The 21,176-nt window shown below is 40.8% G+C and overlaps 2 protein-coding genes and 1 long non-coding RNA gene across 5 annotated transcripts in view; 1 reads left to right on the forward strand and 2 right to left on the reverse strand.

Moving 5' to 3' along the window:
• Window positions 1-3,229: 3,229 nt before the first annotated feature.
• Window positions 3,230-16,810, forward strand: PMPCB (peptidase, mitochondrial processing subunit beta). The gene is made up of 13 exons (XM_006731899.3): window positions 3,230-3,370; window positions 4,381-4,518; window positions 5,272-5,358; window positions 6,394-6,523; window positions 10,440-10,638; window positions 11,013-11,092; window positions 13,176-13,288; window positions 14,043-14,186; window positions 15,013-15,173; window positions 16,051-16,136; window positions 16,217-16,305; window positions 16,463-16,538; window positions 16,624-16,810. The coding sequence occupies exons 1-13, from the start codon at window positions 3,275-3,277 to the stop codon at window positions 16,686-16,688; spliced, it is 1,464 nt and encodes a 487-aa protein (XP_006731962.1). The 5' UTR covers window positions 3,230-3,274; the 3' UTR covers window positions 16,689-16,810.
• LOC145716592 (uncharacterized) lies at window positions 6,653-7,489 on the reverse strand. The gene is made up of 2 exons (XR_014139389.1): window positions 7,149-7,489; window positions 6,653-6,926 (listed from the first exon to the last, which is right to left on the reverse strand). It is a non-coding gene; the product is annotated as an uncharacterized LOC145716592 (long non-coding RNA).
• Window positions 16,811-16,901: 91 nt separating the features above from the next.
• Window positions 16,902-21,176, reverse strand: part of DNAJC2 (DnaJ heat shock protein family (Hsp40) member C2) — a 34,457-nt gene continuing 30,182 nt past the window's right edge. For all 3 annotated transcript variants that reach the window (XM_081800659.1, XM_031026568.2, XM_006731900.3), the window contains 5 exons: window positions 20,700-20,884; window positions 19,721-19,821; window positions 19,504-19,611; window positions 17,254-17,408; window positions 16,902-17,035 (listed from right to left, as the gene is read on the reverse strand). In XM_081800659.1, coding sequence (XP_081656785.1) covers window positions 16,961-17,035; window positions 17,254-17,408; window positions 19,504-19,611; window positions 19,721-19,821; window positions 20,700-20,884 — 624 coding nt within the window. In that variant the 3' untranslated portion in view covers window positions 16,902-16,960. The remainder of the gene's footprint in view (window positions 17,036-17,253; window positions 17,409-19,503; window positions 19,612-19,720; window positions 19,822-20,699; window positions 20,885-21,176) is intronic.

The raw sequence follows: 21,176 nt of genomic DNA on the forward strand, positions 1-21,176 counted from the left end.
GTGATGGGTATTAAGGAGGGCACGTACTGCATGGAGCACTGGGTGTTATACGAAAACAATGGATCGTGGATCACTACATCAAAAACTAATGATGTATTGTATGGTGACTAACATAATAAAATTTAAAAAAAAATAATGTTTTATAGTTTTCAGAGTGTAAGTTTGTACTCCTTTGCTAACTTTTTAAAAAAAGATTTTATTTATTTATCTGTCAGAGAAAGAGAGAGCACGAGCAGGGGGAGCGGCAGGTAGAGGCAGAGGGAGAAGCAGGCTCCCCGCTGAGCAAGGAGCCCTATGCATGGCTTGATCCCAGGACCCTGGGATCATGACCTGAGCCGAAGGCAGACACCCAACCAACTGAGCCACCCAGGTGTTTCTCCTTTGTTAACTTATTTTCTAAGTATTACATTTCTTGTTGCTATTAAAAATGGAATTGTCTTAATTTTATTTTCAGATTGTTTTCCTCTATTTTTGAAAGATCATTTCATGAGATATAGAATTTTTGGCCTACAGTCTTTTCCTTTCAGCACTTTGAGCATGTTATGTCACTGCCTTCTGGCCTCTGTGGCTTCTAATGGGAAATCAGCTACTAAGCTTATTGAGGATCAAGTATATATGATAAATTGCTTTTCTTTTGCTGCTTTTGAGATTTTCTTTGTCTTTCTAGGTATGGCTCTCTTTGAGTTTATCCTATTTGGAATTTATTGAGCTGTTCAGTGTAATGTAGATTACTGTTTTTCATCAAATTTGGGTGTTTTTGGTCATGATTTCTTCAAAGGTTCTTTGTGCCCTTTTCTGTCCTCTCCCTCTGGGACTCTTGGTATGTGTGTGTTGGTAGACTTGAGGATTATCCCACAGCATTCTGAAACTTTGTTCATTTTACCTCATTCTTCTTTAATTCTTCGGACTGATAATCTCAGTTGACCTATCCTCAATTTGATTCTTTCTTCCACAGTTCACGCCTGCTCTTGGACCACTCTAGTGAATTTTTCATTTCAGTTACTGTATTTTTCAATTCCAGAACTGTGACTTTTTAAAAATAACAACTCTCTTTATTGATATTTTATATATGGTAAGCCATCATCCTCATACTGCCGTTTAGTTTTTGTTTTTTTAGACATTGTTTCTTTTAGTTCTATGAACATTTTTAAATAGCTTATTTTGTTTTATTTTTTAAAAGATTTTATTTATTTATTTGAGCAAGCAAGCAAGAGCTAGGGAGAGAGAGAGAGAGCACACAAGCAGGGGGAGAGGCGGAGGAAGAGGGAGAAGCAGACTCCCTGCTGAGCAAGGAGCCTGACGGGGAGGAGGGCTGGATCTGAAGACTCTCTCGATTGCAGGACCCTGGGATCATGACCTGAGCTGAAGGCAGACCCTTAACTGACTGAGTCACGCAGGCGCCCCAGCTTCTGGTCATTTTTTTTAAACCAGTTTTTTCATTTCTTTTATGAGAAAAAGAACTTTAGGAGGTCTTTATTCTGTCATTTTCTCTGACATTCCAAATTAATTTTGAGTTAAAATGTGCTCAAATTTCCCAGGAGCTTCCTGTGATTATACCTAAATATTTTTGTATATATGTATGCATATTTGTATTTCTTTATTAACGTTAACACACATTTGTTTTGGAAATATGAAGGAATAACCTTGGCTGTCCTTATTATGTAATTGCGTGTGTGGGCTAAACCTGTGAATCATAGCAGAGAGGGTAGGTGGAGAGACATGAATCCAGAAAGATACGTGGGAGTCAGATCATGAAGGGCCCTATCTCCCATACTAAGGAGCCTTCACTTTATCCTGACCATGGAGTTACTGGAGGATTTTTCATAATGGGACTGTTGTGCTAAAAGTTGCGTTCTAAAAAGATCCCTTGGACAACAAGGTGGAAAACTGTGACAACTGGAACAGATTCAAGAGGCAGGAGCAGGGTGTATCAATTGGATGTGGAGGGTGGAAAAAAGAGAGGAGATAAGGATGAGATCCAGGTTTTTGGTTTGGATGTCTGGGTGAACAGAAATCTCCTTTGCACTGCATATACAGGAAGGGACTTAGGGCCAGACAGTGAATTGCATTTTGGACAAGTTGATACTGAGATGCCAAAAGGGTAGTCAGTTGCAGCTTTCTAGTCATTGAAGGTGTAAGTGGGCCTGGAACTCAGGAGAAAGGCCTTTGGGTAGACAGGGAAGTCTTTATGTGGAAATGGAAACTCTTAGGGAGAGGGCAGTAGAAGAGGCCCAGGTCCCTAACACTGGGGAACACCAACTTTTAGTGCAAAATGGTACAGTGTTTGCGAGCACAGGCTTTGGATCCACACAGCCTCTTGTTAGCATGGTGACCTCAGGCAATATATTTTACCTCAATTTCTACATCTGTAAAATGAGCCTAAGAATAGCACAGTTAGAACAGTGCTTATATTTTTAGCTTCATTAAGAGATCTGTGAATAAAGAGTTGCCCAATAAAGTAAAGAAGAAGGTACTATAAAAAGGAGGAGGGGCTCTAAGATACAATAAGAAATTTTCAGAGATCTACGATGTCAAATTCTGCCATTAGGACCGTAAGATAACGACCGTGAAGGGCGCCTGGGTGGCTCAGTTGGTTAAGCGACTGCCTTCGGCTCAGGTCATGATCCCGGAGTCGCTGGATCGAGTCCCACATCGGGCTCCCTGCTCGGCAGGGAGTCTGCTTCTCCCTCTGACCCTCTCCCCTCTCATGTGCTCTCTCTCATTCTCTCTCACACAAATAAATAAATAAAATCTTAAAAAAAAAAAAAAAGATAACGACCGTGAAGCCTCCGTCTTTAAGCAATTAGTGGCCTCACCAAGAGCAATTTCGATGGAATTAAATGAACCAGACTGTAAAGGGTGGAAGAGTGAATAGGGGTCAACAATGACACATCCTTCCCTCCTGTCTCCACGCTTGTCTCTCCCAATAGATGCTTCCTGAAGGACAGTGAATTTTGGATCGTATTCTACTTTGTCCAATCAATTCCAGCCACCAATGGGATAACAGGTCGCACCAGGTTACCCTTAACTCCTCCACATTTGAGCCGTACACGCCACAGGCGATCTAAGTAACTGATAATACAGGACCTCCTACAGACTCCCTAATTCGTATTATTTGGGACCAATCGCTCCGCACCAAGCCCAAATCCATGCTCTCTGGGACCGCTTCAAAGAGTGTTATTTCCATCGTGGCCACAAGGTGGAGCCCGCCTCCTTCCGTGGACCCTTGGGTCACGACCCCGGAAGCACATCCTCCTCCCAGTCCCGAGCGGAGATGGCGGCGGCGGCCCGAGGGGTGTTGTTACCCGCGGCGCGACGGCGGCTTTGGGGTTTCGCGGAGAGGCTTCTGGCTGGAGGAGCAGCCGGGAGGGTGAGCGTCTCTGCACTTGTCTGGGTGCCGCCCGAGACCCGGCCGGGGCTTTCCCTCCGGACCCCGCGCGGGACACCTGAGTCATGGGCGCCAGCCCAGCCGTGGAGTCGGCGCCCCGCACCCCCACGGCGGGTCGGCGCCGGCGGCCTGGGATTGGGATGCTCACGTCCCGCCGGGGATGAGCTGACCTTGGTCACCCGCCGCGCGTGACCTGCTAGAAAAGTGTGGGATGACACTGGTTACCGGCCGCTTCCCCCCAGTTGCCCAGGGGTCATAATGAGTGCGTGTTGATTACTCAAGACACAGCGGTTGCAAATTGGGGGAAATTAAAAAGTGAGATCAGAGTTCTCTTTTAGCCTAAGACTGAGCTTCCTCCTCAGCTGTGCTTTCTGCGAACCCCGGGGAAGCTAAAAGAAAGTTTTGTCAGGATATAGGTTTTTCTCATGAGAACCTCAGGTATGTGGGACTTGTGACGTGTCTAAAGGAAAAGAAAAACTGCAGGCAGGCGAGTGGTCCACAGTCAACGATCCGTCAGAGTGTGTCTTGGGCATCTGCCCTTCTTCCTCTCTTCTCTTTCTACCTTTTCCAAAACCTTCTGTTTTCCTTGAACAGTGAGAACCTAAATCTCAGTCCTGTGTTGTGTATAGGTATCTTTACATTTTTCTCTCCCTTTCTTGTCTCCCCCCGACCCCCCAGCTTGTTGCCTCTGTGATGAATACTAAACATATCTAGGAGAGGTACCGAAATAAAAGCAGTTTCTCTCTGGATAATGATAATAACTGCTTGTTTTCCTTAAGGGAAAGGCATGTTTGTGGGCATGTTGTTGGCTTTAGGAGTGGTTAAGCAAGGTTCCTAAGCCAGGCAAAGGGGTGGGTCCCAGTGGAACAAAAATTGAGGAGGAAAGAGTACTTTACAGAGTCTCTGGGACAGATTTGGTTTTCTGACCAACATTTCATATCAGAATACTGATGTGTTTTCTTCCTCTCCGCCACCCCTTCACCCCCGACTAGTCATATTTTGGAGGCAACAGATTGAGAAGTACACAGGCTGCTACACAGGTGGTTCTGAATGTTCCTGAAACACGAGTAACGCGTTTGGACAACGGACTCAGAGTGGCCTCTGAAGACTCTGGCCTCTCAACGTGCACGGTAAGTGATTCCAGCAACCACTGTTTAGGTGACCCCCTCATTAGGAGAGAGCGGATTGTTGATTTAAATCTCAGCTTTTTATTGGCCAGTGGTGGTTGAAAAATAGTGACAGTTACTTTGCCTTGACCGATGACTCTTACTTGCGAATCTTTCACTTTCATAGCAAGTGCATGTGTACCTTGTTTAGGGTCTGCGTCTGGTTCTTACAGCCTGTTACTGTGTTATTGTTAGTGGTGTTGATAATAGTGAAATAAGTAACTTTCTCTAGGCTACTCTGTGCCGGCTGTTCTTACATATGTTGTTTTATTTCATCTTTAAAATAATTCTTTGTAGGAGGCACCATCACACCCAATTGAGGGGCAAGTTCAGAAAAGTTAAATGGTTTTGTCCAAGGTCACACAGCTAATACATGACAGAGCCAGGATCTGAACCTAGATTTTCTGATAATCTCTAGTGTTCTTTATACTGTAGTTGTTAATTGGCTGTACTAACAAGTTGGGCTAAAAATCTCGGTCCTCTGTGAAACTGGCAAGTAGTTACTTTACCACCCAGCAATAGCTCGATGACCAAAATTTTTAAGTCTCATAGTTGACAGATATGTGTTGTCAATTCACTGAAGTCAAGAAAACTTTAGTGTTAGGATTGGAAAGCATTTGTCAAAAAAAAAAGGAAGAAGGTTGCCCCTCTCTCCACTTCCATTCCGCCAAAAGAGAAAATGAGGTTTCATTTAATTTTTCCTTGATTTACATTAAGGTTGGGCTCTGGATTGATGCTGGAAGTCGATATGAAAATGAGAAGAATAATGGCACAGCTCACTTTTTGGAGCATATGGCTTTCAAGGTAAGTTGTAAGACTTTATAAAAATACATTTCCTTTAAATTTCTTTAAATTTCTTTACATCTCACTCTCAGGGCACCTGGCTGGCTCAGGTGTTAAGCGTCTGCCTTCGGCTCAGGTCATGGTCCCAGGGTCCTGGGATCAAGCTCCACATCAGGCTCCCTGCTCAGCGGGAAGCCTGCTTCTCCCTCGCCCTGCCACCCCTCCGTTTGTGCTCACACTCTCGCTCTCTCTGTGTGTCAAATAAATAAAATCTTTAAAAAAAAAAAAAATCTCAATCTCAGGCAAGGAGAACTATTTCAGTAGTAGGTGTATATATATCTTTTAAAGATTTTATTTGAGAGAGAGCATGCACATGTGCATGTGCATGTGGGATGGGGAGGGGTAGAGGGAAAGGGAGAGAGAATCTCCAGCAGACTCCCCCTGCTGAGTGCAGAGCCCCACTCAAGGCTCGATTCATGACCCTAAGATCATGACCTGAGCTGAAACCAAGTCAGATGCTCAACTGACTGAGCCACCCAAGTGCCCCCAGTAGTATAGTCTATTTTATTTATTTAATCTTTTCTTCTTTTCCACGGTAATTATCTGAAATAATTACTGAAAGTTGCTTTTGTAGAGTTGAAACAAGGATTTTCTCTTGGGATGTAAGGGTCATATGTAAGTACACCACTGTTTTTGAGGCCCGATGCACTTTATTTTTAGTTTTTAGCTTTTTTAAAGATTTTGTTTATTTGTTTGACAGAGAGAGCCCAAGCAGGGGGAGTGGCAGGCAGAGGGAGAGGGAGAAGCGGGCTCTCCGTTGAGTAGGGAGCCCAAAATGGGGCTCGATCTCAGGATCCTGGGATCATGACCTGAACTGAAGGCAGATGCTTAATGGACTAAGCCACCCAGGCGCCCCCCCGGATGCACTTTAGAAATCATATTTGGTCCTTGCATGAAACTGACATTGCTTATGTCCTCATATTTGTTGTCTGAAGTGTTTAGAATAGATGAGAGATGAAGGTACCATAATTTTCTTTTTCTTCTTTTTTGTTTCAGGGCACCAAAAAGAGATCCCAATTAGATCTGGAACTTGAGATTGAAAACATGGGTGCTCATCTCAATGCCTATACCTCCAGAGAGCAGACTGTATATTATGCCAAAGCATTCTCTAAAGATTTGCCAAGAGGTATTGTTGTTATGTATGGTGCAGATAGGTAATTTTCACAAGTTCAAAAATAATCTAATACTGTTTTTGCTATGTCTGTTGTGAAAGAGTAACCCTCAGAAATGTGAAAAAAATGAATCAAACTCTCGGTGAGGGGGCCCCTATTTTTATTTTTTTCTGTAAATATGACAGATGGTATCAAATAGTTGTAAGCTGCAAGACTTGTACAAACCAGGCCCTAACACTTGATTCAAAAATACTTTCTCCAGAGCCATATGTGTAGTAGTGAAACATTTTTAATGCCTTAGCAGTCTGTTGATGATTTCCTTTGCTGTGCAGAAGCTTTTTAGTGTAATGTAGTCCCACTTGTTTTTTATTTTGTTGCTTTTGGTGTCAGTTCAAAGAAAAAATCATCACTTAAGACCTATGTCAAGGGGGGGCGCCTGGGTGGCTCAGTTGGTTAAGCGACTGCCTTTGGCTCAGGTCATGATCCTGGAGTCCCGGGATCGAGTCCCGCATCGGGCTCCCTGCTCGGCAGGGAGTCTGCTTCTCCCTCTGACCCTCCCCCATCTCATGTGCTCTCTCTCTCTCTCTGTCATTCTCTCTCTCAAATAAATAAATAAATAAAATCTTTAAAAAAAAAGACCTATGTCAAGGTACTTTACTGCCTATGTTTTCTTCTAGGAGTTGCATGGTTTCAGATCTTATGTTCAAGTCCTTAACCCATTTTTAGTTAATTTTTGTATATTGTGTAAGATAGTGGTAGTTTCTCTTCTTTTTTTTTTTTAAGATTTTTAAAATTTATTTGACAGAGCGAGTGAGCACACAAGCAGGGGGAGTAGCAGGCAGAGGGAGAGGGAGAAGCAGGCTCCCCACTGAGCAAGGGGATACGGTATGGGGCTGTGGGGCTCAGGGCTCTATCTCAGGATCCTGGGATCATGACCTGAGCTGAAGGCAGAACTTAACCGACTGAGCCACCCAGGTGCCCCAAGATAGTGACAGTTTGATTCTTTTGCATGTGGCTGCCCAGATTTCCCAACAGCATTTATTGAAGAGACTGTCCTTTCCCATTGCATATTCTTGGTTCTTCTGTTGTAAATTAATTGACCATATATGTGTGGGTTTGTTTCTGGGTTCTCTGTTCTGTTATATTCATCTAGTTATCTCTTTTTATGCCAGTACCATACTGTTTTGACTACTGTAGCTTTGTAATATAGTTCGAAGTGAGGGAGTGTGATGTCTCCAGCTTTGTTCTTTCTCAAGATTGCTTTGGCTATTTGGGATTTTTTGTCGTTTCATACAAATTTTAGGATTCTTTGTTCTAATTCTGTGAAAAATGCCATTGGAATTTTGATAGGGATTGCATTGAATCTGTAGATTGCTTTGGATAGTAATGGACATTTTAATATTCTTCTAATCCATGAGGATGGAAGAGCTTTCCATTTACTTGTGTCATCTTCAATTTCTTTCCTTAATGTCTTGTAGTTTTCAGAGTTTGTCTTTTAACCTCCTTATAAGTTTAATCCTAGATATTTAATTCTTTTTGATGCAGTTGTAAATGGGATTGTTTTCTTAGTTTCTGCTAGTTCATTATTAGTGTATAGAAATGCAACAGATTTTTGTATGTTGATTTTGTATCCTGCAACTTTACTGGATTTATTCTAAAGGTTTTTGATGGAGTCTCTTTAGGGTTTTCTGTGTATAATGTGTTATCTGCAAATAATGACAGTTTGGGTTGTTTCTAAATCGGATACCTTTTATTTCGTTTTCTTGTGTAATTGCTCTGGTTATTAGGAGCAAATTTTTTTTTAATTCCCTGTTCTATACAAAAACAACTACCACCTGCAAGTAAATAAAATAAAATTTTATAACATGGTAGTCTGACTTGCATTACAACCAATTAAAATGACAACAGTGGGGAGGGTGTGTTGGTTTGAATTGCAAAAACGTTTGTAAGGTTCTTAATGATTTCCTTGAAACATTTTACCCCAGGACTAGTAACAGAGGGTAGGCCAGGCTGCTTTAGAGAGTTGTGCATTCTAGCTCCTCCCTCTCCTTTTTCCACACAGGAAACAGCAGGGAAAGCAAACAAAGAGGACTAGAGAAAGGACAAGACAAGGTTGAAGACCGTTTTTTTCCTCCTGGCTTTTGGTTGGGAAGGACAGAGGCCCTGCCAGTGGCAGCGGCAAAGCCCGGGAGCTCCTTGAGGACTCCACAGTGGAAGTGCTCTCTGAAGCAGCTCTCTTTTGGGGGGTTTGCTTGAGGTTTTTGTCCCCTCCGTTGGGTGAAGTCTGGTGTATGAGGTAATAACGTGATGTTCAGACTAGCAGTCTCCACATGTTTATGATCACCCAGCCTTATTGTACGAGATGTGATTATACATCAGTATGGGTATTTTACAAATTAAATACATGTACTACTACAGAATATTACATATACATTAAAAAGAAAGATTCTGATTTTTTTTTTTTAAGATGTTATTTATTTATTTGACAGAGACACAGCGAGAGAAGGAACACAAGCAGGGGGAGTAGGAGAGGGAGAAGCAGGCTCTCCGCTGAGCAGGGAGCCCAATGCGGGGCTCTATCCCAGGATCCTGGGATCATGACCTGAGCCGAAGGCAGACGCGTAACAACTGAGCTACCCAGGCGCCCCGAAAGATTCTGATTAAAACATAAATTCCAGGAAGTATGAACTCCCACTTGAGCGAACCCCAGTCTAGACTACCAATCCCATATAAGGAGAGTCTTCACACAGGATTCCTTGTCCTCCCCTGTGTCTTTGGACCCTTCATCAGCCATCATGGCCTCTGGTTCTCGTCTGGACAGATGGTTTTTATTTGGTCTTACAGATAATTTTTTCCCTTTGGTCATGATCTCTGCCCCAGTTTACTTTGGTCTAGCAATCTTTTTCGTCATGTTGGGCAGTCTAGAGGTAACTATAGTTGGAATGTAACATAATTGCTTCTGAGACAATGACTCTTAAAGTGAACCTAAAAGGACAAGGAACAAGTTTGCAGTAGAGTAAAAAAAAAAAAAAAAAGAAACTAAAGATTATAAATGTTTCATATTTGCTAAAATTTAGATTGTGATTGCAACTATATACTAATTCTTGAAGAATAGATAAGGTTTTTCCTTTTTGGAGAAGTATGTAATTTTTCTGATAAAATTGCTTAACAGCATAGTAGGATATCTTTAAGTTCACTTTTGGCTTTTTGCAAATTAGGGTCATTCTTGTCTAAATATTTGAGGGCTTCATCAGTTTTTCCCAAGGGTCACTTTTAATCTTTTGGAATACCTATCCTTCATGTTAACTCTCCATCTCTGTTAGATCATCATTTATCAGTGATTTTGCTAATGGTGAGACTATAGCCAACATGGATCCAATGGGTGGACACAGGCACTGGGATTAAGTTAATTGGGGAAGGATATTTGAGAAGACACTAATTCTGTAAGTGGTTCATTGGGGGCATATTTTAGATTATGCTGTTTCTCGCCTTCTTTATGGGGCAGCCTCATTGCTGTGGGAACCAGGGTAGCAAATACTTGGGTGCTGTGGATCCTATGTAGGTACCTAGATGTTCTAACGCAGATAATTTTCTACTTTGTAATCTTCCTACAGAACAGTATACACTCGTGTGCAGACTCTGTGGCATGTCTGAAGTGGTGGAGTCATTACAAGTGTTGTGGGGACCTTTGACAAATGTAGGAATTTTCCTCAAGTTCTTCTGTAGCACAGGGTTTATATTTTATATTTTCAATTTTAATATTGTCCTTTTAGGTATATTGACTGTATAGAAAAGTTTGTTTCTTCCTAGTTTAGTCATTTAGTCAAAATTGAATGATGCTCAGGGTCATGGTTTCTGATGCTAGTTTAATAGAGCTTAATATTGAAAATTAAGATTCTTAGTGTTTCTTCTTGTTGTATTTTCAATTAGCTGTAGAAATTCTTGCTGATATAATACAAAACAGCACACTGGGAGAAGCAGAGATCGAACGTGAGCGTGGAGTCATCCTTAGAGAGATGCAGGAAGTTGAAACCAATTTGCAGGAAGTTGTTTTTGATTATCTTCATGCTACAGCTTATCAAAATACTGCACTTGGACGGACAATTTTGGGACCAACTGAAAATATCAAGTAGGTATAATTCGCAAGGTTTTTTTTTTTTTTTTTTTGGAGAAAAATTTGAGTTTTGAAAATGAACATCCAGAAACATTCAAAAAGTGTGTTTCAAAATGTAATTTTTTCCTGCCTGATACTCCAGATGAAATTGTGGTTGGCTACGTTTTAGCCCCACTAACTCCCAGGTGTCTGCACTCATGGATATAACAAGTAATTGTATCAGCTCGATATAAAAAAGTTGAAATTGTTTTGATACCTGTTGCCCGTATCCCTTTTTCTGACTGCATCTAACTTAGAGCCTTTAAGGTCCAATTTAATGTCAGGTATAGTATATGAAGATCTGTGCTTTTTAGTTTCCATTTATATTGCTTTTCTTACTCCGTTTACAGATCTATAAATCGTAAGGATTTGGTGGATTATATAACCACACATTATAAGGGGCCAAGAATAGTACTTGCTGCTGCTGGAGGTTAGTCGATTTACATTTCTGTATCTGTTTTAAACACAGTCATAAAGTGTTGTGCTTATTAGTTTGATCCTGTTAGGACATGTCCTGGCATTTATTATTTACTGAGCACATTGTTTCATATGCTGGTTAAGGGGAATGTACAGCCCTGGAAATAGACTTTTCCCGTCTTTAGTAGAGGTTTTTTTAATAGAAGAAATTACATAAGTGTTTACACATAATGGAATTGACTTGCAAGGAAATGGGCAAATGAACAAACTGGGTGATAATGACACTTGGGGGAAAGTGTACTAGAGTTTGGGAATCTCTTGAGATTTTAAATTACTTTTTGAGAACCAACTTCATCCTTGGTCAGGCATGAAATGGGTATGTTATGTTGCTCATTTTTTGATTTGTTTATTCATTCAGTAGAGCTAATTACTGAGAAGGGGAAGTATATAGGGAACTATTGAGAGTGTTTAATGAGAATCCAAACGTGTAGGTGGCATCAGGACAAGGCTTCCTTGGGGACACATTTGAAGCCAGTGAATGAAAGAAAATTCCCATTAGATACTGCTGGATTTCCTGAATTTAGGCAAACAGTACACTTTATTGGTTTCCAGGTTTGTTTTCTCTCTGACTTTCTAGGGTCAAGCAAAGATAGATGGGTGTTCTTTTGTGTAGATTTATTTTTTCTCTCTTTAGAAATGACAATAAATTAAAATTCTAGTTGCCCTGGATAAGACTTCTGAGCTAATTACTTGGGAATAATGGAGAAAATGAAAATGAGGGTTAAGTCTAACATGTTACTCATTGGCCTCTGAAACTAAATCATGTTACCTTTGTAGAGTGCACTCTGAGATTCTGTTGAGCAACATCGTTTCTAAAATGGCTGGTGCTGACTGGGGGGGTCCATATTTGAAACTGCCTGGGAAACAGGAAGACCTAGTGAGACAGAGGCCTCAACCACCACGCTGTCTGGGATGTCTCTGCCCTTGTTGGTGGCATATGGACACAGTGGGTTTAATCGTAGTTCATAGGTTCATTTTGACATTGCTGAAGTTGGGATATCTTACAGTTAAGGGCCTATCCTATATTAGCATTTTGTCTTTTGATACATAAGTGAAGATGAGCCTTATAAACAATGGCTTCTTAAATTCAATGAAAAAGACCAGATCTAGCTTCATAGAAAACATTTTTTTGGCTCCCTGCCTTTTGGATAAGGATATGCAGAGGTTTTGGAGCAGGAACTGAGTATCTGGAATGTCCAATCAATTGGGAGGGCTATAGGTGAAGTTAATGAAACACTGGAAGTTGGTGGTGTCAGGTGCTGAGAACTGTGTGCACGTCCATGGTTTTTCACTCTGCTTGTCATTCTTGGAACATCAGGCTCTTCCTGTTGTATCGTCACCCTCTGGATTGATAGCCAAGGCAGCTCTCCTACACAGTGCTTCTGAAAACATGCATTCATACATGGTCTTGTTTTATATCACAGATTGGTTTGGGAAATATGGGTATAAGTTGTGCTTTTACGTTTTAAAGGAAGGCTTCATATAAAGAACCTTCATGGCAATATTTTAAAGCACTTGCCACATGCCTAAATTTGTTTTCTAAGTTGGTCTTTGTGTTTATCCTTCACCGAATCTGTTTGGGTCATGAGTTTGAATGGATTTATTCAGAAATTTAGATGACATTATTTTGTTCCTGAATTCTGGTAGCAGAGCTCAGAGAACAAAGCTCATATTCATATTTATATTCTTTTCTACTTAAAATGTACTACTGAAAAGTGATTTTGCTAATTTGCATTCTAGGACTTTTAGTAATGTAACATGATTCTGTATAGAATGTGGTATTTTCAAGCTGTCTTATTATCCTTAGCTGTGAATTTGTTGATGAAAACTGTGCAAGCTGTGAAAGCTGAGACTGAGAAAGCTGTGCACCTCCAAGCTTTTTAAAGCAAGAAGGTGTGTGCTGCGTGAGCTTATTCTCTAAAGGCTTTTACCACATTATACCACCTGGAGTTTATTGTAAAACAAAGTTTGGCAGGTGGTTGTCTGCTTTAGACCGTGCTGCTACTAGATATATGAAATGTTTTCCTTCAATTTAGGAGTTTCCCATGATGAACTGCTTGAGTTAGCAAAGTTTCATTTTGGTGACTCTTTGTCCACACACAAAGGAGAAATACCAGCTCTGCCTCCCTGCAAATTCACGGGAAGTGAGGTAGGGCAAGCCTCCTTAGCTAGTATTTAGCCCTTTGGGTTTCTTGTGTTGTATTTATGAATGAGTGTACAAAATGTGCTTATTTCTAACAGGAGTAAAATGGAAGAAACCAGAGGCTTAAATTGAAAGAAAAAGGGAAGAGGATGGATTTATGCACTTATATTCCATATTAGTTAACCACCTCTCTCTTAAGGAAGCAAGGTTTTGAGGGGAATGTCATAATTTGCTCTTTCTGTGCTTTTTCTTTGACACTATGCCCATTTATATATTTTGCGGTATGAAATTATATTTTTAAAACACCCCAAATTTTGACTTTCACGTCCGGTTAAGTTCTGCCCACAGTACATTTCTGGGAGTAGCTGTTAGAGACAGAACTTGCAGAGAATTGGCTCCTTGTCAGCTGTAGCCTTCAGCTCATGAGCAGCCTCCTTTGCCGCATTAGGGATGACGTTCAAAGGACTACCTGGAGAGAGAGGTCTGCTGTCGGCTGACGCAGAACTGTGTTGCATTGGTGGTACAAGAATAAGCCTGATCTCTACCAGTGAAATAACCTAATCCTTTTTGACCAGGTCATCATCTGGTGGCTATGTCTGCAGTAGTTCAATTGGAGATCTTTTGGTGTTCTTTCCAGAACTCAAGAAATTTTTCCAGATTAGACTGTTCAGTGTAGTGTGGCATGATTAACTTCTTTCTTATTAAGCCTGTTACGCGGTGGCAGCCTTAACCAGAGTTGTGTTTCCTTGGTCTTAACTAGATACGAGTGAGGGATGACAAGATGCCTTTGGCGCATCTCGCAGTAGCTGTTGAGGCCGTTGGCTGGGCACATCCAGATACAATCTGTCTCATGGTTGCAAATACACTGATTGGCAATTGGGATCGCTCCTTTGGAGGAGGAATGGTAAGTGATTTTAAAAATAATTTTCCATAATAAATGACAGGGTGGAACTCTGTACTGTGAATTGACAAGATATAAACTGATCCTGGATTGCATCCTGGGCCAGAAAAAAATTTTTTGTGTGGGTGCCGTAAAATTTGTAAGTTGGATAGGTAGCAAAATTTGATTAAGGATAGAATTCACTGATAGTACCGTATCAGTGTTAATCTAGTTTTAATGATTGTATGGAGGTTAATTTCCCGGTTTTTCAAAGTGTACACAAAGCATTTAATTAAGGGTAAAAAAGCATCAGATCTTTCAGTGTACTCTCAAACAGCTGAAAAATTTTGTTAAAGAGAATGATAAAAGAAACATGGTAAAGTAACGGTTCTTAGGGAATTTGGATAAAGGGAATTCCTTGTACTATTTTTGTAACTTTTCTGTCTGAAATTACTTCAGAATACAAAGTATGTACTCAAAGATTTCAACATAATACACTTCATATAAATATCTTAGGCTTCATGTGCAATAAAATTTCCAATGTTTAAGCATACACAGCCAAGAGCCCTACAGATTGGGCTGATGACAGCAGTGAAATACTCTAGAAGTGCTGTAGCTACTGTGTTAATTACAAGGTTTCATTGCTTTTACATTGTGCGTTTCTCTGGGGATACACTGGGCTGGGGAGAAGTATGGTTCTTAGTCTCGTTGAATTTTAACTTCTTGAGATGTTGCTAGATAGAAACTTCACACGTTGGGGCATTCACTGTTTGCCACAGAATTAATTTTTCTTTCTGGTAAGTTAGGCACATACACCTGCAGTTCTCTTGGACAATGTTTTTCCTTACAGAATCTCTCTAGCAAGCTGGCCCAGCTCACCTGTCACGGCAACCTCTGTCATAGCTTCCAGTCCTTCAACACTTCCTACACAGATACGGGATTGTGGGGGATCTACATGGTCTGTGAACCGGCCACCATTGCAGACATGCTGTGTGTTGTTCAAAACGAATGGTGAGAAAGTAAATCTTGCTTAGAATTCACATTTTAAACTAGTTTCCTCCTCACACGTTGGTGATTGGTTTTGATGGGGATGTTAGCATTTAATCAAGAAAACAAGACTGAAAGAGTAGCAGTTGTTGCCATGTTTTTAAAGATCACAGAGGTTTCTTCTAAGTCTCATGTGAAGCTGACTTTATCCTGTAGGAAATTCTTAATCTTTACGAAGCGGATTACTTCAGAAAGAAGATCCTAAAAGTTTGCTTGGAAAGTATCTCCACAAGTTACCTGGTTTGGAAAGGTGGTATTATGCCAATGAATCTGAAGTTGCCATTGCTAAAAGAAAAATGTATCGTTTTACTCCGAACTGGTGCCTTGAGACAGAGGCAGAAAGGCCCATGCTGTTTGGACAACTTTCTTAGCTCTGGTTCCTCTCCTCCACCATTCTTAAATGGCTTATAGGTCTCTAAATCTCGTCAGCTGGGGGGGGTGTAATTGTTAATTAGGAGGCTTAAGTTAGACTCCGCTGGATTCTTTTGAGAAACCAGTGGTCTCCAGACCTATTCTCTAGCGTATCAGATCCTAACATGGGGACTGGCGAAGTGTTTCTCAAAATGTGGTCAGCCTACTTTCATGTTGGATTGAACCTCTATCTGTAATCATACTACTTTTAAGAAATTAACGATACCAGGAAAATAATCAGTAACATTTTAGCTTTTGTGTAGCTACTGGGATCATGAAAACTTCAGCTTCTCATTAATTTGAAGTCCTAATCACTTGTATGTTGTGGTGCAGTTCATAGATTATAGCATCATATCTTTAAGTCACTGACTCAAAAAGCACGTAAGCTTTTCAGACTACTTGACATTTTGATTTTTCCCAATGGTTTTAGGATGCGACTCTGTACAAGTGTAACTGAAAGTGAAGTTGCTCGAGCCAAAAATCTTCTGAAAACAAACATGTTGTTGCAACTTGACGGTAAGAATAAAGACCGACATTCTATTTTCCTAGGGTTGATCTGTATTCCATTACTTAGTTTCTCCTCCTCTTTTAAACAGGTTCTACCCCAATCTGTGAAGATATTGGCAGACAAATGTTATGCTATAACAGAAGGATTCCCATCCCGGAGCTTGAGGCAAGAATTGATGTAAGCTGTCTTTAGACACTATAGGCGCTTGTTAGTTCCTTATTACAAAAGCTGAAAGTATGTATCGTAAATCCCTGCTTTAGTTCTAAAAAGTTCTAGGTGTAGACTCTGTCTTTCCTACACAAAGCTCCGAATGCTGGGATCTTCTGTCTTTCAGGCTGTAAATGCTGAGACAGTTCAAGAAGTGTGCACCAAATATATTTATGATAAGAGCCCAGCTCTCGCTGCTGTCGGTAAGCCCGGCTCCTTTTCTCTCACGCACTAAGTGACTAATACTTGTCCTTTATTCACTTTTAACTATCTTCTTTGAATCCGTAGGTCCCATTGAACAACTGCCAGAGTTTAACCAGATTCGCAGGAACATGTGCTGGCTTCGTGATTAAAATGCTCCTACTCAGAATATTTTGAACATATGTATTTATAAGGCTAACAGATCTGCAAGTTTTAAGCTACCAGTCCCTAAAGAAAAAAATAAAAACATGTATACTTAGAAATTTGAATGAAACACTGTGTCCGACTTTGAAAGGATAAGACCACCACAGTGAACGGTAGATCAGCACACTTTCAAATTATCACTGTAATTTTAAGAATGAAAATTTGTACAATATTTTCAGTTTTATTATAAAAATGCACACACAACAAAGATTGTCATAAGTCATTTCTTGGCTCTACTTGCATTCAGCACTTGCTCTTGAGCAGCTTTCTTTGCTTTTACCATCTCGACAAGTTCCTAGGAAGGGAGAAAGGGGTTAGTGAAGACGTTGTTGGAACTGGCATACTTTCCTAGTACCGACTGGCTTTGGTACAAGTGGGGAAATCTGTAATGAAGACACCAGTGACAAGGCTGAGTTGTACTAACTGCCAGAGCTAGAAAGCTGCTAAGGTTTGCCATTTCTTTGTAATATAGTCGAAATGGTAATGGAGTCTAAGTTCTATAACATCGATCACCTTGTATCGCTTCATGCAGTCCTTCTTTGTGCGGCCAGGCACTGCTTCGGCTATTTTTTCCCATCTTTCAGGTGTATTTACTGGGTACGTTTTTAAAGCTTGTTCCAAAAGCTTCTGTTCTTCTGTTGTCCAAGGGGTGAAATCTGTGCACGGACCTATTTAAGAAAAATTCTTATCTGAAAAATCTTATCCCGATAGAAAATTCTGTTGTAGTTGGTGCACAGGTATCCTGGTAAGTGGCCACTCAAATCTGTGGTAATTCTGAACAGACTTTTAGAGATGAAACACATGAAAACCTCTAAAGTACTAAATGAGAGAAGACACTTTTAAGATAGCTCACAACCCCTAAAATATCTCAGGGTTTTTTTTTAATATCTGCCTTATATTGCTGGTCTCCTACAACCTACAACTTACTCACCAGACTGGTTGAAAAAAACAATCACAAGTCGTAAGAGAGCTACCTCAAACTTATAGGTGGATGAGACCCTGAAAAGCATTCTCTTTTTACCCTGGAGGAAAGAGCCTAGCAAAATTAAGCCAAGTGCTCTAGGGGCATTAGATTCTGTGTTGCAGTGTGGCATTTTCAACACATCCATCCACTAAATTCTTGTGGCGCTAATGCTAATAAGAACCTCTATTAAACTAATCCCCCCTTTGTGCTTGACGAGATCTCTCTCACACACGTTATCAGAAACAAATGTAGGTCTTCCTAAGGATGTTAAGTATTATACATCACATTTCTGTAGGAAAATGAAAACGTTAAATGGTTAAAAAGCTGCAGTCGGCTTTTAAATTCCAGGAAGCTCTTAGTGATTCCTTTCACTGGTCTCAGGCCCACATTTAACACCACAGACTGAATTCATTTCCTCTCTCAGAAAAAAGATGGAGGACACATGGGATCAGGAAAATAAACCCCTTCAGAAGCGCCCTCCAAGTATCCTGGAACTTCCCTTTGTTACTTACCTTGAAAGAGCCTAAATAATGCCCAGCCTAGGCCAGACAAAACAAAACCAAAAAACCCCACACCCCCAATTTTTGAAACCACAGTTATGATTTTTCTTTATAAAGCATAAGCCTCTTTAATATTTTCATACTGAAATTTTGGGATAATAAACCAAATAAAGAATACAAGAAAAGTGGGACTTCGAGGACAGGGATAGGTTATCAGAGTTAGTTAATCCCAAAACATGTATTTGGAACTGTGATTTGGAAGGCATATCCGAAGATTAGTTTAGGGGAGAACAGATTGGTGGCTCCCAAAGGCACCAAGTGAAATAGAACTTTTCCCACCTTTTTTGTCAGCCACTCACAGAAAAAAAGTTCACATCCCAAATGCACATGTATACATGGACGAAAGTTTTACAAATGATACCCACTTATGTAAGAGGTATAATGCTCTCTGATATTTTTTTTTTTTTTTAAAGATTTTATTTATTTATTTGAGACAGAATGAGAGACAGAGAGCATGAGAAGGAGGAAGGTCAGAGGGAGAAGCAGACTCCCTGCTGAGCAGGGAGCCCGATGCGGGACTCGATCCCGGGACTCCAGGATCATGACCTGAGCCAAAGGCAGTCGCTCAACCAACTGAGCCACCCAGGCGCCCGCTCTCTGATATTTTCTATTCATGACCCGCCTATGGGTCACAATTTGCAGTTTGAAACACACTGGCCCAGGGAAGAACACCCAAGACAATGTCAGCACCCTAACGGGTTTTAACTAAGTCTTATTTTGACATGAAGACACCTGTACGTGCTCCCCAGAGAGCCCAAATCTGAACATTTTTACCATGCTTGCTTTTTTCTCTCTATAATTACAGACATAATTTATTCTAATTCATGTAAGTTGTAGACATGATGCCCTTTACTCCTTAACTTCATTTTTCCTTAAAAACAAGGACATAATTATAGTGTACTTTTCAAAATCAGGAAATTAACCTTGATAAAATACTATTATCTAGTCTGTAGACCTCATTCAAATTTCAAATGACCAAGTATCTTTTAATATTGATTTGTAAAATCTGGTCAACAAAACGAACCCAGCCCTTCCCGTAATGCATCTGAAATGGAAGAACTGCAGCTCTCAGTGGTGGCAGATGAGGTCAATCTGTGACTGTCCTAGAAATGCTTCCGTTCCAACTTCTAATCGGTGAAATGCTTTATTTTCCAGTTATTCTGAGCATAGACCCTAGGTCTGGTCTATCACAGTGTGAGTACATGGCTAGCATTTTCTAAAGAAAAACGATATAATTACCTTCAAATCGTTCAGAAGGTGTTGCATTGTCTGCTTGAGGCACCACTCCATGTTCTTTTTTAAATTTATCAAAAGCTTTTTTGTTTATATCATCTTTTTGATGAGGGTCTGAGAAATGAAAAATGTATTACAGATCATCTCATTTAGTCTCTCGTTAAATTGCACAAATTATTTTAAAAATGCGTATTCAAGGTAGCAAAGAAATTGATTTGCTCACCAAGTTTTTGAAGACTCTTTGCTTTGCCAATAACATCTTTGGCAGTTCTCTTGACTCCAGAAGAAGAGTGTATGTTCATGTAATTAGCGATAACTTCCCATCTAGAGACAGCGATAGGATAAATTAAGAGGGTAAAATGCCCAAATAAAAGCTAGAATGACCCTTCCATTTGTAATGCACAGGGGTTAGCTATAATACCTACAGAATGAGCTCTAAATTGGTGTGGTCTCATTACTATTACCTGGACTATAGCTTTTGCTTTTCATATGCTTAAACCAATTGTATATAGCCTTGGTTTCAGGTCTATAAAACCCTTACCGACTTCTGTGTACAAACCAAGAGTAATAAGACCACACATAAAGAGAAATTCTGCAAAGAGCCTTTGTTTCCTCATCTATAGAAAGAGGCTGGATCTTGAAAGCTTCTTCTGAGTTCTAAACTCACACTTTGCAGTAAGTTCTGGTTTGAGGTGGGAAGTAGGAAAGGAGGATTAAGACTGAGAGAAACTTTGGAACCCGCCTAGTCCCCAGGACAAGCCATGATGGAGTAAGCCAGCGTGAAAGTCAAGGTTTATGTGTCATAATCTTTAATTTCCTGAGAAATTAGTAAAGCATCCTCCTGTGTAAACAGCAAAATCCTGCAGGTTCCAAATACACTCTGTTTTTCACACTTTCTACTGTGGCGCTGAATTCAGTGGAAGGAGTGTGTCTAGACTCAGGCATAACCCTGAAGTTTCTGCTGTAACCAATGCTATTTGGGTGTTGTCTCTATTTTCCCTAGGCTCTAGTATGTGCTCAAGAGAAGTTCATTAGGGGCGCCTGGGTGGCTCAGGCTCCTGGGATCGAGCCCCACGTCTGTCGGGCTCCCCACTGAGCAGGGAGCCTGCTTCTCCCTCTCTCCCTCTGCCCCTCCCTCTGCTTGTGCTCTCTCTCATGAATAAATAAAACCTTAAAAAAAAAAGTTTCATTAAAACCAGTACCTTGAATTTGTTCCAGCAGGGAAGAGGTTCACAGCTTTAATTAATAATTGCAGATCATCTTCTGACCAGTTTTTACTGCCATTTCCACTTCCACCAGTTGATTTCTCTGCATTCTTGGATGCTTGGCGCATTCGAGCCTCAGCTTCCTCTTTCTCTTTTCTAATTTGCTCATTTATTTCTTCTATCTACACAAATATCACGGGTAAGTCAGGGACTTAAAACATCTTGCTACACTCCCCACCCCTTTCCAGCTGCGCTCTGTGGTCCGCATTTCTCAGTATCCTCCCGACGATGCCCTACACGCCTCCCAGGCCAACCCTGAAACCGGCCATCAGGTTTTCACTCTGGCTTTGCCTCACTCCGGCCTCAAGGCTGCACAGCTCTGCTTGAGGCACCAAGAACCACTCCCAGCCTGACCTGCCTTGTATTCATGTCCTGTGACTTCTTTTTGCCTTGGACACGACTTGTCAAGTCTAC

Source organism: Leptonychotes weddellii, chromosome 12 (assembly GCF_054177405.1).
Source record: "Leptonychotes weddellii isolate Sample4059 chromosome 12, ASM5417740v2, whole genome shotgun sequence".
Taxonomy (NCBI): domain Eukaryota; kingdom Metazoa; phylum Chordata; class Mammalia; order Carnivora; family Phocidae; genus Leptonychotes; species Leptonychotes weddellii.

Excerpts from the sequence above, each read along its gene's own strand:
- PMPCB (XM_006731899.3), top strand. The coding sequence starts at position 3,275 with ATGGCGGCGGCGGCCCGAGGGGTGTTGTTACCCGCGGCGCGACGGCGG. Across the intron at positions 5,359-6,393 it reads TGGAGCATATGGCTTTCAAG|GGCACCAAAAAGAGATCCCA; the intron begins GTAAGTTGTAAG and ends TTTTTGTTTCAG. Across the intron at positions 11,093-13,175 it reads AGTACTTGCTGCTGCTGGAG|GAGTTTCCCATGATGAACTG; the intron begins GTTAGTCGATTT and ends CCTTCAATTTAG.